The sequence below is a fragment of the Nerophis ophidion genome, linkage group LG27, assembly GCF_033978795.1.
Source record: "Nerophis ophidion isolate RoL-2023_Sa linkage group LG27, RoL_Noph_v1.0, whole genome shotgun sequence".
Taxonomy (NCBI): Eukaryota; Metazoa; Chordata; class Actinopteri; order Syngnathiformes; family Syngnathidae; genus Nerophis; species Nerophis ophidion.
The window spans coordinates 20,370,737-20,386,987 of NC_084637.1; the positions used below are offsets into that span (position 1 = coordinate 20,370,737).

Here is a 16,251-nt window from a genome sequence, read left to right on the forward strand (position 1 = left end):
GCCAGCCGCTTTTGACCCACCAGTTAACGACCCTGGTGCTCAAGTTGTGGCCATGTTTGATAGAGTTCTATCCTTGTGCAATGCTTCTTTGGCTAACAATCAAAGACCAGGGCGCCAAACGTCAGGCAGCCGTCAGACTGCTCAACCCCGAAATCACCAAAGTTCTTTGGCAGTCACTTGTCGAGTATGTACGTCCAGTGAACATTCAACTCATGCACACTGTAAGCTCTACAGATTGTGCCTTAACTGTTTGAGACCTGGTCACATGAAGCGTGAGTGCCCACAAGCCTCACATTCCCCGGCTATACCGTCATCTTTTCCACCCAATGTTGATTTAAACTAACCCGCCTGTGTAGTGAGAGGGGTAGCATGGGCGATGCTAGTAGCACCCTCAGTGAAAATGAAGATGTGCAATTGACCTATGTGAACTGTTGTAGTAGTGTTTCTGATGACAAAACAGTGATTGTTGTGGGTTCCCATAGAGTGGAAGGAGCTAGTGAGTTGTTTTATGCTCCAGTGTCTGTGGGGGGCCAGTCTGTTTTAAGAGGGATGCTTGATTCAGGTAGCATGTCATGCACGATAAATGTGGAGGCGGAGTCAAAGCTTAGAGCTGTTGGGCTACTCCCTAGCCCTCGGCCTGTGCCGGAGAAGGTGGTACTTATTGGCTGTGGTGGCCTTATGACACAACCCAGGTGCATTTATGACCTTGAAATTGAAGTTTATGGGTCTAAGTTCATTGTGCCAACTTTACTTGTACCAGGGCAGAAAGATGAGATGATCATTGGGACCAATGTCATAAGACCCATTATACAGGCGATGAAGTCGGATAATAAGTACTGGCAGCTGGTCTGCTCCAATACTTCTGACCCCAATTGTGAACAGTTTCTTGGACTACTTAGCTGTATCACACGCTGGTCTGGTCCCAAAGTGCCTGAAAAAGTTGGTACAGTCAAGCTAAGACAATCTGTCACTCTTGCACCTCAGGGAGAGTCTCTAGTATGGGGGAAGCTGCCCAGCAGTGCTCCTGTGTCACCTGGGAGCACTGTCATTGTGGAGCCCACCTCTTCCCGTTCAACCCCTAGAGACATCATTGTTGGGCGGGTCGTGACACCCATGTGGGGTGATCGTTGGGTCCCGATGAAAATTCTGAACCCAACAAAGAGACCTGTGACACTGCGCCGTAATGCTAAGGTAGCAGATGTTTTTCCTTGTATTGCAATGGAAGACCTTCCTTTGTCACAGAATGTGTGTATGCAGCAGACCTGTGAGGGAAGTGACCCAACCTCCAGGTCAGGTACCACCTCTAATCCCCTTCAGCAGCTTAAAGAGTGCGGGTTGGCAGATGTTGATCTTGAAGGGTGTGAAGTATCAGAGGAATGGAAACAGCGTCTGGCTGAACTAGTCCTCACCTACGAAGATGTATTTTCTAAGGACAAGCTGGACTGTGGTGAAGCAAAGGATTTCGTCCACCGAATCCACCTCACTGATGATCGCCCTTTTAGACTCCCCTATCGCCGTGTCCCTCCAGCTCACTATCATAAGCTGAGAGAGGTGCTGTCTGAGATGGAGTTCAAAGGAATCATCAGCAAGTCAGTCAGTGAGTATGCTTCACCCCTTGTCCTTGTCTGGAAGAAGTCAGGGGAGTTGAGGATCTGCACAGACTTCCGCTGGCTTAACGCCAAGACCGTGAAGGATGCACACCCGCTACCCCACCAGGCTGACTGTCTTGCCGCCCTTGGGGGAAATGCCTTTTTCAGTACCATGGATCTTACATCGGGGTTTTACAACGTCCCCCTCCATGAGTCTGACAGGCGGTATACGGCCTTCACAACACCTTTAGGCCTATACGAGTACAACAGACTTCCCCAGGGCTTGTGCAACAGCCCTGCATCCTTTATGCGGATGATGATCAGCATCTTTGGGGACTTGAACTTCTCAAGCCTTCTCTGCTATTTGGATGACCTGCTCGTGTTTGCTCCATCCGAAGAGGAAGCCCTGAAGCGGCTGGAGAGTGTCTTCCTGCGTCTCAGAGCCAACAACCTGAAACTAGCGCAGAGGAAGTGCTACTTCTTGCGAAGGACCGTAAAGTTTCTGGGTCATATAGTAAACAGTGGGGGCGTCGCAGTCGACCAGGAGAAAGTCAAGGTCATCTCAGCTTTTGAAAAAGAGGATCTTATGGAGGATGACGGCTGCACCCCATCACAGCGGAAAGTCAAGTCCTTCCTTGGCATGGTGCTGTACTACCAGCATTTCATCCCTGGCTGTTCTTCTCTCGCTAAGCCATTGTACACCTTGACTGCAGGACAGAAAAGGAGTGCCAAAGGCTCCTTTGGGCGTAGAAGAGCAGGCACCTTCAGAAAACTGACTCCTCAGGACTGGACGTCTGCCTGTGAGAAGGCATTTAAAGATCTGAAGAGTGCACTTCTTAATAGTGTGGTGCTGGCTCATCCAGACTTTGAAAGGCCCTTCATCCTCTGCACCGATGCCTCCCTTGATGGTCTAGGTGCAGTCCTGTCCCAGGTCCCCGATGGCGAAGAACGAGCGAGACCAATTGCTTTTGCAAGCAAAACTCTCAGCCGCAGCCAAGTCAACTACCCTGCTCACAGACTGGAGTTCTTGGCCCTTAAATGGGCAGTTTGTGATAAATTCAGCCACTGGCTCAAGGGTCACAGGTTTACTGTCTGGTCGGATAACAACCCCCTCACTCACATCTTGACTAAACCAAAACTAGATGCCTGTGAGCAGCGGTGGGTCTCCAAGTTGGCTCCATATAATTTTGAGATTAAGCACATCCCTGGTAGGCAGAATGTTGTGGCAGATGCACTCAGTAGAGACCCATTTGTGACTCCTTTAAGGGAGCAACTGCTGGGTGAGCCCTATGCTAAGCTGCTGAATGGGGTCTGTGATGTCAGTGATGGATGTGTGCAGGATGCGTTCCGCTTCACTTGCCAGCCTCAATCACTGATGTGTCATCCTCACATTGACGCTATTGAAAGTTCAATGTCTGAAGAAGATGTCTCTTCCATCCTTTCTTCTTTGGATGAATGGGACTGTGCTCCCCGCCAGCGTGCTACCTCACTAGCTGACCACCTCACAACATTGGAACCTCCTGGCCAAGACACTTTGCCTTCCCTATCACTTGCTGACCTTCAGTCTCACCAACAAAAAGACCCAGTCATCTTAAGAGCTACTTTTTATGTTGACAGAAAACGCAGGCCCTCCAGACGCGAACGATGTAATGAAAATCAGCCAACTCTGAGAGTCTTGAAACAGTGGGATAGGCTGACACTTCAGGATGGCATTCTCTATAGAGTCACAAAGGACCCTTTGACCAAGAAGAAGAGGTACCAGTTTGTTGTGCCAGAGTCCTTGAAGGCAGATGCACTGTCTGGCGTTCATGACCAAGCTGGTCATCAAGGTCAGCCCCGCACTCTTGCTCTAGCTCGCCAACGCTTTTTCTGGTATGACATGGAGAAGGATGTCCGCAATTACGTGAAACAGTGCCGCAGGTGCGTTCTTAGCAAGACCCCTGAGCCTTCAGCAAGGGCCTCGCTACAGAGCATTAAGACCTCTGCTCCCCTAGAGCTTGTGTGTGTTGACTTTTGGACAGCTGAAGACAGCCACAACAAATCTGTGGATGTACTTGTAGTCACTGATCACTTTACGAAATTGGCACATGCCTTTCCTTGTCAGGACCAGACTGCGAAGAGGGTTGCTAAGAAATTATGGGACAGCTTCTTCTGCATTTACGGGTTCCCTGAGCGCCTTCATTCAGACCAGGGTGCGAATTTTGAAAGTGAACTGATTGCTGAACTGTTGACGTTGTCAGGAGTTCAAAAGTCTCACACTTCCCCCTACCATCCTATGGGAAACGGTGGGACGGAGCGGTTCAACCGCACCTTGGGCAACATGTTGAGATCATTGCCCCCTCGTTCCAAGCAAAAATGGCCCCAAATGATCCAAACAATGACTTTTGTGTATAATTGCACTGTGCATGAGACGACTGGGTTTGCGCCTTTTTATTTGATGTTTGGGAGAACCCCGAGATTGCCAGTAGATCTCCTCTTTAAGAATGTGTTTCGGGATGAGACTGTGTGTGACTATAACATATATGTAAAGTCCCTTTTAGAGGACCTGCATTGTGCCATGACGCTTGCCCAGAAGAACTGCTCAGCTGAGCAGAAGCATCAGTGCAACCAGTACAACAGACGGGTCAAAGGTCAGCCTCTTTCACTTGGCGACCAGGTTTTGTTGGCAAACAAAGGTGTCAAAGGGAAGCGTAAACTTTCTGACAAGTGGTTGCCTGTTATACACACTGTGGTGGCCTCAAAACCTGACCTGCACATCTACCGGATCAAGGATCCAGAGGGAAATGAAAGGGTTGTTCACCGTAACCTGTTGCTCCAGGTCAACTTCCTGCCTTTAGACGGAGCTTTGGATGATGATGCTGGACCCGTGGTCATGCCTGCCATTGCAGTGTCTGATGGGTATGAGTCAGAGGTGTCTGATACAGCAGCTGCAACTGTTGGGACATCCCATGCTGGTTCCCTCTTGAGTGCTGATGCTTGTGATGATGGCCGTACTGCCTCATGGGTCCGTGAGCAGTCTTCCTTTGATGAGCCTCAAGGTTCAGAGTCCGCTGAAGTAGTCTCCCCTACAGACGGTGGCTGTATTGCTGCTCTGGATCCCCCGATAGCACTTCCTTCTCCCTCACTACAATTAGTCCCAGTTGTTCCACCTCAAGCATCTGGTGCTGAGAACCAATTTGCCTCACGGTTTGGCAGAGTCATTAAACCTGTTTACCGTTTAATAGAGTCCATGGTTCAACTTGAGTCCATATTAAGGGTTGAGCCAGGCGTCCATACTGTTATTAATGTGTGAGATATGATCAAAAAGCTGATTTGTGCTGCTCTTTGTGTGGACTCGATGTTCTGAAAAAGTAATTTTTCCCTTCTCACTCACAATGTTTGGCCTGTGTATGTGTGGTGTATAAGGCACCTCACCTTGTCTATAGAGTACTTTGAGTTCTTGCTAGGCGCCAAGCAAGTCTCTTGTTCTCTTATCCTTTAAATAGGAAGCGTATATTGCTGTTTAATGCAAATTTGTGATTTTCATGGCCATTGTGTTTACATATGTATGCTGTTCTTGCAAACCAGACTTTTGTGTAATTTTTGGGGGGTGAGTGTAACAGGGTCAATTACGTCTTGTAAATAATTTATTTTCTAAAGTTTTATTATTGTTATAATTACACAAAATATGTAAGTTACATGTAAATACCTGAATATTGTTTGATGTTTTGTCAATGTGGAACCATTGTCTCATTGTCCCTCCTACTGCAATAATTACTGTGACACCTGTCTTTTTATATGCGTTAGACACGCCCTCCAACTTCCCTTTTTGTCTACGATAACGGGAGAGGGGCTCGACGATGGCACAAAGTTTTGATGACGATTGTATTCTGTTTTATCAGTAAAGTGCAGTGGAGAAACCCATGGTGTCGGTCGTCTTATATAAAAAACACACAACGCAGAGGAAAAGACCACCGGTTACACAGATACGATTGTATATACGGCGGATACTGCCCTCCAAAATAGTTTCTCTCGTTTTGAGGAAATAACATTAGAGGAATTGTTACGTGTAAATGGAATAAAACAAACAACATGTTTACTTGACCCACACTGTTCCCCTAGCATTCAAAAAAGCGGTTATTTATCCTCTCCTTAAAAGACCTAACATCGATCCTGACCTCATGGTAAACTACCTTCCTTTTATTTCAAAAATCCTCGAAAAAACTGTTGCAGAGCAGTTAAATGAACACTTAACGTTTAACAATCTATGTGAAATCTTTCAATCCGGTTTCAGGGCAAATCACTCTACGGAGACAGCCCTCGCAAAAATGACTAATGATCTATTGCCAACGATGGATTCTGATGCATCATCTATATTGCTGCTCCTCGATCTTAGCGCTGCTTTCGATACAGTCGATCATAATCTTTTATTAGATCGTATCAAAAACACTAATTGGTTTAACTCTTATTTTACTGACAGGATGCAGTGAGTCTCCCAGAACAATGTGACCTAGGACTATGTTAAGGTAACGCGTGGAGTTCCCCAGGGTTCGGTCCTTGGCCCTGCACTCTTCAGCATATACATGCTGCCGCTATGTGACATCATACGCAAATACGGTGTTAGCTTTCACTGTTATGCTGATGAGACCCAACTCTACATGCCCCTAAAGCTGACCAACACGCCGGATTGTAGTCAGCTGAAGGCGTGTCTTAATGAAATTAAACAATGGATGTCCACTAACTTTTTGCAACTCAATGCCAAAAAACCTGAAATGCTGATTATCGGTCCTGCTAGACACCGACCTTTATTTAATAATACAACTTTAACATTTGACAGCCAAACAATTAAACAAGGCGACTCGGTAGAGAATCTGGGTATTATCTCCGACCCAACTCTCTCCTTTGAGCCACACATTAAAAGCGTTACTAAAACGGCCTTCTTCCATCTCCGTAATATCGCTAAAATTCGCTCCATTCTGTCCACTAAAGACGCTGAGATCATTATCCATGCGTTTGTTATGTCTCGCCTCGATTACTGTAACGTATTATTTTCAGGTCTCCCCATGTCTAGCATGAAAAGATTACAGTTAGTACAAAATGCAGCTACTAGACTTTTGACAAGAACAAGAAAGTTTGATCATATTACGCCTATACTGGCTCACCTGCACTGGCTTCCTGTGCACTTAAAAGTTTTACTACTTACATATAAAATACTACACGGTGTAGCTCCAGCCTATCTTGCCGATTGTATTGTACCATATATCCTGGCAAGAAATCTGCGTTCAAAGGACTCCGGCTTATTAGTGATTCTCAAAAGCCCCAAAAAAGTCTGCGGGCTGTAGAGCGTTTTCCATTCGGGCTCCAGTACTCTGGAATACCCTCCCGGTAACAGTTCGAGATGCCACCTCAGTAGAAACATTTAAGACTCACCTTAAAACTCATTTGTATACTCTAGCCTTTAAATAGACTCCCTTTTTAGACCAGTTGATCTGCCGTTTCTTTTCTTCTTCTCCTATGTCCTACTCTCCCTTCAATGTTTATTTATATAGCCCTAAATCACAAATGTCTCAAAGGACTGTACAAACCATTACGACTACGACATCCTCGGAAGAACCCACAAAAGGGCAAGGAAAACTCACACCCAGTGGGCAGGGAGAATTCACATCCAGTGGGACGCCAGTGACAATGCTGACTATGAGAAACCTTGGAGAGGACCTCAGATGTGGGCAACCTCCCCCCTCTAGGGGACCGAAAGCAATGGATGTCGAGCGGGTCTAACATGAACTGGGAAAGTTCAATCCATAGTGGTTCCAACACAGCCGCGAGAGTTCAGTTCAAAGCGGATCCAAGACAGCAGCGAGAGTCCCGTCCACAGGAAACCATCCCAAGCGGAGGAGGATCAGCAGCGTAGAGATGTCCCCAACCGATACACAGGCGAGCGGTCCATCCTGGGTCCCGACAAGCGGTCCATCCTGGGTCTCGACTCTGGACAGCCAGTACTTCATCCATGGTCATCGGGCCGGACCCCCTCCACAACGGAGGGGGGGACATAGGAGGAAAAAAAAAAAGGAGCGGCAGATCAACTGGTCTAAGAAGAAGGTCTATTTAAAGGCTAGAGTATACAAATGAGTTTTAAGGTGAGACTTAAATGCTTCTATTGAGGTAGCATCTCGAACTGTTACCGGGAGGGAATTCCAGAGTACTGGAGCCCGAACGGAAAACGCTCTATAGCCCGCAGACTTTTTTTGGGTTTTAGGAATCACTAATAAGCCGGAGTCTTTTGAACGCAGATTTCTTGCCGGGACATATGGTACAATACAATCTGCAAGATAGGATGGAGCTAGACTGAATGTATTTTATACGTAAGTAGTAAAACCTTAAAGTCACATCTTAAGTGCACAGGGAGCCAGTGCAGGTGAGCCAGTACAGGCGTAAGATGATCAAACTTTCTTGTTCTTGTCAAAAGTCTAGCAGCCGCATTTCGTACCAATTGTAATCTTTTAAAGCTAGACATGGGGTGACCCGAAAATAATACGTTACAGTAATCGAGACGAGATGTAACAAACGCATGGATAATGATCTCGGCGTCTTTAGTGGACAAAATGGAGCTAATTTAGCGTTTTAGTAACGCTTTTAATGTGAGAAATGTGGGATTTGTGCATGTTTGAAAATTGGCTCATTCATTTTCAAAGGGCGAAATGTCCTGGAAAACCGGGAATTCTGGGTAATCCTGGATACATCTTAAAAATAGTTTTTTCGAGTCGAACACTTTGCTACTTGAACAGTTCCAATCAAATTACTTTCTTAGTGTACAATCCTATGTGTCAGTGCTTCAGTAAAAAAAAAAAACATAAGTCCAGCGGAGTTTCATAAAACTTTTAATGTGTTTATTCATTCCAGACCATGATGTCTGTACGTGGTGATGGCTGAGAGTTCTTCCTAACAGACATCCAGTCCAAATGTCCTCATTCTTCTTTTTATTAATTTTCTATCCCGTCTAAATGTCCTCATTCTTCTTTATATTCTTTTTACTTCCGATACCTTACTTGTTTTCCTCCCCCACCCCCATGAAGTTAAATTTGTTTTGCTTTATGAAGTCTGACTGGTACTAAGGAAAAGAAAAAGCACACATGTGCATATCATTGTCATCTATTAGATACCAAAGCCATCTAAGATTGTTCTTGATCTTTTTCACCAGTTGTTTTTTAGGCACCTTGTTATTCAATGACTTTAAATTAAAAAAGACAACAAATGTAGAAAAGAAGGAATTCTGCACCTGGGAGCAATTGCTTTAGTGGAGCTTGTATATACCAACAACAAATATCTTTAAGGCTCCAGGTTGGTAAAAGTAAATCTCTTAAAGACACACACACGCCTTGCTTGCTTTCACAAATCAGTTAAGTAAATTAAAACCTGTTCCAAAAAAAGAGCAGAAGAGGAAAAAGAAGAATACTGCTCAGTCGCAAATATGACAAAAATGATGGAGGGAACTTTGCTTGATGCCATTTGTCACAAACCTCACAGTCTAAAGGAGACCAACACAAATCCTGGCTTCTAAAGTCATGCAGGCAGACATTTACAGGTGCAGAATTCCAAAGTACGGAGAGAAGGAAAGGTTGGGACACAGTCAGATTTCACACGTGCACACACAGAGACTAGAGACAAGGATGGCCAGAAGGCTTTCTATGGGTCAATTTGGTGAGGTCATTTGTTTTACACACCCCTTCCTACCAGCACATGACTCAATCAATGACTCCAGGCTGGCGAGTCTTGCGCTCCACATTGAAGCCCTGCACAGAGCAAACAGTTGATGAGCATTCAAAACACACACACACACACACACAGGGAATCAAAAACTGTTTTTTGTTCAGAACAGATTCCCAGTCAATCAATTCCATTTTTTCAAACCATTTCCTGAAAGGGGAACTGACTATTATTCACCATTCTTGCGGAAGACAACAACACGTTTTTATTTCTTTAGTATAAATCGTAAATAGAATAAGCTTTTTTTATATTGTCATTGCACATAAGCTCAACGAAATTGTGGAATTCTGATGCCAGGCTAACCACGACCCATCAGAAGCAGTTAGGGCTTTCGGCATCTTGCTTAAAGACACGACAGGAGCTCGCCAGGCCGGCATCGAACCAGTGACCCTTCGGATACAAGACGGCTACTCTACCTACTTAATCCGCTTATAATGTGAATCGCTCTGTTCTGCCAATAAAGGCCTTAAGAAAACATCAATTAGGTTTTTTATATTCATTATGTAAGTATATATGTAATGTAGTAACATTCATAACAACATGTAACATATAAATGATTTAGGTATATATGTAATGTAGTAACATGGGGGGGCATAGCTCGGTTGGTAGAGTGGCCGTGCCAGCAACTTGAGGGTTGGTGGTTCGATTGCCGCTTCCGCCATCTTAGTCACTGCCGTTGTGTCCTCGGGCAAGACACTTTACCCACCTGCTCCCAGTGCCACCCACACTGGTTTAAATGTAACCTAGATATTGGGTTTCACTATGTAAAGCGCTTTGAGTAACTAGAGAAAAAGAGCTGTATAAATATAATTCACTTCACATTCATAATAACATGTAATATATGCATGATGTAAGATATATGTAATATAGTAACATTTATTAGATGTAATATATATATGATGTAAGTATATATGTAATGTAGTAACATTCATAACATAATATATACATGATGTAAGTATATATGTAACGTAGTAAGATTCCATCAATCCATTCACCCATCTTCTTCCGCTTATCAGAGGTCGAATCGCGGGAGCAGCAGCCTAAGCAGGGAAGCCCAGACTTTCCTCTCCCCAGGCACTTCTTCCAGTTCTTCACGGGGGATCCCGGGACAATCCCAGGCCAGCCGGGAGACAGTCTTCCCCGTGGCCACCTACCAATTGGACGTGCCCAAAACACCTCCCTCGGGAGGCGTTCGGGTGGCATCCTGACCAGATGCCCGAATCACCTCATCTGGCTCCTCTCGATGTGGAGGAGCAGCGGCTTTACTTTGAGCTCCCCCCGGATAGCAGAGCGGCGCACCCTATCTCTATGGGAGAGCCCCGCCACCCGGCGGAGGAAATTCATTTCGGCCGCTTGTACTCGTGATCTCGTCCTTTCGGTCATAACCCAAAGCACATGACCATAGGTGAGGATGGGAACGTAGAATGACCGGTAAATTGAGAGCTTTGCCTTCCGGCTCAGCTCCTTCTTCCCCACAACGGATCGATACAGCGTCCTCACTACTGCAGACGCCGCACCGATCCGCCTGTCGATCACCCGATCCACTCTTACCCCACTCGTGAACAAGATTGCCAGGTACTTGAACTCCTCCACTTCGGGCAAAGTCTCATCCCCAATCCGGAAATGGCACTCCGCTCTTTTCCGGGCGAGAATCATGGACTCGGACTTGGAGGTGCTGATTCTAATCCCAGTCGCTTCACACTCTGCTGCGAACCGGTCCAGTGACAACTAAAGATCCTGGCCAGATGAAGCCATCGGGACCACATCATCTGCAAAAAGCAGAGACCTAATCCTCCAGCCACCAAACCGGATCCCCTCAACGACTTGACTGCGCCTAAAAATTCTGTCCATAAAAGTTATGAACAGAATCTGTGACGAAGTCCAACCCTCACTGGAAACGTGTCGGACTTACTGCCGGCAATGCGGACCAAGCTCTGACACTGATCGTACAAGGAGCGAACTGCCACAATCAGACAGTCCGATACCCCATAGTCTCTGAGCACTCGTCACAGGACTTCCCGAAGGACACGGTCAAATGCCTTCTCCAAGTCCACAAAGCACATATAAACTGGTTGGGCAAACTCCCATGCACCCTCAAGGACCCTGCTGGGAGTATAAGCTGTTCCACAGTTCCACGACCAGGATGAAAACCACACTGTTCCTCCTGAATCCGAGGTTCGACTATCCGGCGTAGCTTTCTCTCCAGTACACCTGACCAAACCTTACCGGGAGGGCTGAGGAATGTGATCCCACGATAGTTGGATTACACCCTCCGGTTCCCCTTCTTAAAGAGAGGAACCACCATCCCGGTCTTCCTGTCCAGAGGTACCACCCCCGATGTCCATGAGATGCTGCAGAGTTTTGTCAACCAAGACAGCCCCACAGCATCCAGAGCCTTAAGGAACTCCGGGCGGATCTCATACACCACCGGGGCCTTGCCACCGAGGAGATTTTTAACTACCTCAGCAACCTCAGCCCCAGAAATAGGAGAGCCCACCACAGATTCCCCTGGCACTGCTACCTCAAAGGAGGTCAGCAGAACACCATCCGCACCATACACGGTGTTGAAAGTCCACTGCTTCCCCTTCCTGAGGCGGCGGTCGTTTTCCATGGCTTCCCCGAACTCCTCCCATGTCCGACTTTTTGCCTCCGCTACCGCTGACGCCGCACACCGCTTGGCCTGTCGGTACCTGTCCGCTGCCTCCAGAGTCCTATGAGCCAAAAGAACTCGATAGGACTCCTTCAGCTTGACGGCATCTCTCACCGCCGGTGTCCACCAACCCGTTCTAGGACTACCGCCATGACAGGCCCCAACGACCTTGCGCGGCTACAGCTCCAATCAGCCTCCTCGACAATAGCAAGATTAGTAATAGTAAGATTCATAACATGTAATATTTACATGATGTAAGTATGTATGTAATCATAATAACACGTACTATATACATGATGTAAGTATATATGTAATGCAGTAACATTTATAACATTTAATACAAACATGATGTACCGTATTTTTCGGACTATAAGTCGCAGTTTTTTTTTTCATAGTTTGGCCGGGGGTGGGACATATATTCCGGAGCGAATTGTGTGTGAAATTATTAACAAATTACATTAAAATAACAAATAATATTATTTATCTCATCCGCGGAAGAGACGAAGAAAATGTCAGCAATTGTCACACACACGTCAACAATTGTCACATACACGTCAACCAATAAGAATTCGGCGGGGGAGGGTCATGGCAGAAGTGCATTGTGGGTCATGGAATGCTAACTGCTATATGCTATTGCCGTAGCTATTAAAATGGATCATTTCACCGTTGGCAGTAACTTCTATAAACTGAGAAGGGCTGAACAAAAATGTCACCGAAAAGGAAATAATGTACTGCAGATTACACAATATAAAATAATATTTTTTATCTCTCTCCCGAAGGGACGAAGAACATGTCAGCAATCGTCACACACACGTCAGCAATCGCCACATATGGCACCGAAAAGGAAATCATGTACTGCAGATTACATAATATAAAATAATATTTTTTAACTCATTCGCGGAAGGGACTAAGAACATGTCAGCAATCGTCACACACACGTCAGCAATCGTCACATAAACGTCAACAAATAAGAGTTTGGCGAGGGAGGGTCATGGCAGAAGTGCATTGTGGGTCATGGAATGCTAACTGCTATATGCTACTGCCGTAGCTATTAAAATGGATCATTTCACCGTTCGCGGTAACTTATAAAAACTGAGAAGTGTTGAACGAAAATGGCACCGAAAAGGAAATCATGTACTGCAGATTACACATTATCAAGTAACATTATTGATCTAATTCGCGGAAGAGACGAAGAACATGTCAGCAATCGTCACATACACGTCAACCAATAAGAATTCGGCGGGGTAGGGTCATGGCAGAAGTGCATTGTGGGTCATGGAATGCTAACTGCTATATGCTATATGCTACTGCCGTAGCTATTAAACTAGATATTTTAATCGTTGGTGGTAACTTATAAAAACTGAGAAGGGCTGAACAAAAATTGGACCGAAAAGGAAATCATGTACTGCAGATTACAAGCTGGACGTAGTGAAATACTCCTCTCTGAGCTGCCACCTTATCGTGGTAGAGGAGTTTGCGTGTCCCAATGATCCTAGGAGCTATGTTGTCCGGGGGCTTTAAGTCCCCTGGTAGGGTCTCCCAAGGCAAACAGGTCCTAGGTGGGGGATCAGACAAAGAGCAGCTTGAAGCCCTTTATGAAAAAGACATATCGAGGACCCAGATTTCCCTCGCCCGGACGCGGGTCACCGGGGCCCCCCTCTGGAGCAAGGCCCGTAGGTGGGGCACGATGGTTCCCATGGGGCCTGGCCAGGCACAGCCCGAAGAGGCAACGTGGGTCCCCCCTCCAATGGGCTCACCACCCATAGCAGGGGCCATAGAGGTCGGGCGGGATGTGAGCTGGGCGGCAGCCGAAGGCAGGGCACTTTGCGGTCCGATCCTCGGCTACATAAGTTAGCTCATGGAACGTGGAACGTCACTTCACTGTGGGAGCAGGAGCCTGAGCTAGTGCGCTAAGTGGAAAAGTTCCGGCTGGATATAGTCGGACTCACTTCGAAGCACAGCAAGGGCTCTGGAACCAGTTCTCTCAAGAGTGGCTGGACTCTCTTCCACTCTGGTGTTGCCGGCAGTGAGATGCGGCGGGATGGGGTGGCAATTCTTGTTGCACCCCGGCTCAAAGCCTGCACGTTGGAGTTAAACCCAGTGGACAAAAAGGCAGCCTCCCTCAGCCTTCGGGTGGGGGGACGGGTCCTGACTGTTGTTTATGCTTACGCACCAAACAGCAGTTCAGAGTACCCACCCTTTTTGGGTACACTTGAGGGAGTACTGAATAGTGCTCCCTCGGGTGATTCCCTTGTTCTACTGGGGGACTTCAACGCTCACGTTGGCAACAACAGTGAAACCTGGAGGGAAGTGATTGGGAAAAATAACCCCCCGGATCTGAGCCCAAGTGGTGTTTTGTTGTTGGACTTTTGTGCTCGTCACGGTTTGTCCATAACAAACACCATGTTCAAACATAAGGGTGTCCATATGTGCATTTAGCACCAGGACACCCTAGGCCGCAGTTCCATAATCGACTTTGTAATTGTGTCATCGGATTTGCGGCCTCATGTTTTGGACACTAGGGTGAAGAGAGGGGCGGAGCTTTCTACCGATCACCACCTGGTGGGGAGTTGGCTGCGATGGTCGGGGAGGATGCCGGACAGACCTGGCAGGCCCAAACGCATTGTGAGGGTCTGCTGGGAACGTCTGGCAGAGTCTCCTGTCAGAGAAAGTTTCAATTCCCACCTCCGGAAGAACTTTGAGCATGTCACGAGGGAGGTACTGGACATTGAGCCCGAGTGGACCATGTTCCGGACCTCTATTGTCGAGGCGGATGATTGGAACTGTGGCCGCAAGGTAGTTGGTGCCTGTCGGGGCGGTAATCCTAAAACCCGTTGGTGGACACCAGCGGTGAGGGATGCCGTCAAACTGAAGAAGGAGTCCTATCGGGTTCTTTCGGCTCATAGGACTCCGGAGGCAGTGGACAGGCACAGACAGTACCGGTGTGCAGCTTCAGATGTCACGGAGGCAAAAACTCGGACATGGGAGGAGTATGGGAAAGCCATGGAAAATGACTTCCGGACGGCTCGGAAGCAATTCTGGACCACCATCCGCCGCCTCAGGAAGGGGAGGCAGTGCACTGTTAACACCATGCATGGTGCGGATGGTGTTCTGCTGACCTCAACTGCAGATGTTGTGGATCGGTGGAAGGAATACTTCGAAGACCTCCTCAATCCCACCAACACGTCTTTCTATAAGGAAGCAGTGCCTGGGGAATCTGTGGTGGGCTCTCCTATTTCTGGGGATGAGGTTGCTGAGGTAGTTAAAAATCTCCTCGGTGGCAAGGCCCCAGGGTTGGATGAGACCCGCCTGGAGTTCCTTAAGGCTCTGGATGCTGTCTTGGTTGACAAGACTCTGCAGCATCGCGTGGACATCGGGGGCGGTACCTCTGGATTGGTTCCTCTCTTTAAGAAGGGGGACCGGAAGGTGTGTTCCAACTATCGTGGGATCACACACCTCAGCCTTCCCGGTAAGGTTTATTCAGCCGGAAGGCAAAACTCTCAATTTACCAGTCGATCTACGTTCCCATCTTCACCTATGGTCGTGAGCTTTGGGTTATGACCGAAAGAATAAGATCAAGGGTACAAGCGGCCGAAATGAGTTTCCTCCGCCGGGTGGCGGGGCTCTCCCATAGAGATAGGGTGGGGTAAGGGTCAGCGGCGGCGATGACCAAGAAGAACGCGGAGTTGGAATATAATTACAACACTTTATGTACATATTTATATACATATTTATATAATATTTACAAATTTATATCATATGTAACTACAAGCTCCATTCACAGACAGAGTCCCATTGCTTTTATGAGCGGTCGAGCAAGTCAAAAGCCGTGAGAGAGAAAAAAAAAAAAAAAAAAAAAAAAGTTTTATTTTTATTTGTGGTGGCCGTAATTCTTTCGTGGCGGGCCGCCACAAATAAATGAATGCATGGACAACCCTGATGTTCTATATGTTATAGTTATTTGAATGACTCTTACCATAATATGTTATGTTAACATATCAGGCACGTTCTCATTTGGTTATTTATGCGTCATATAACTTACACTCATTCAGCCTGTTGTTCACTATTCTTTATTTATTTTGAATTGCCTTTCAAATGTCTATTCTTGGTGTTGGATTTTATTAAAATACATTTCCACCAAAAATACGATTTATACTCCACTGCGACGTATATATTTTTTTCCTTCTTTGTTATGCATTTTCGGCCGGTGTGACGTATATTCCTGAGCGATTTATAATTTGAAAAATACAGTAAGTATATATGTAATGC

At 46.6% G+C, this 16,251-nt stretch overlaps 1 protein-coding gene across 6 annotated transcripts in view; it reads right to left on the bottom strand.

Moving 5' to 3' along the window:
* Positions 1-8,429: 8,429 nt before the first annotated feature.
* The window catches only part of csde1 (cold shock domain containing E1, RNA-binding), a 76,382-nt gene continuing 68,560 nt past the window's right edge, over positions 8,430-16,251 (bottom strand). For all 6 annotated transcript variants that reach the window (XM_061889237.1, XM_061889235.1, XM_061889238.1 and 3 more), the window contains one exon: positions 8,430-9,358. In XM_061889237.1, the coding sequence (XP_061745221.1) occupies positions 9,311-9,358 (48 nt within the window). In that variant the 3' untranslated portion in view covers positions 8,430-9,310. The remainder of the gene's footprint in view (positions 9,359-16,251) is intronic.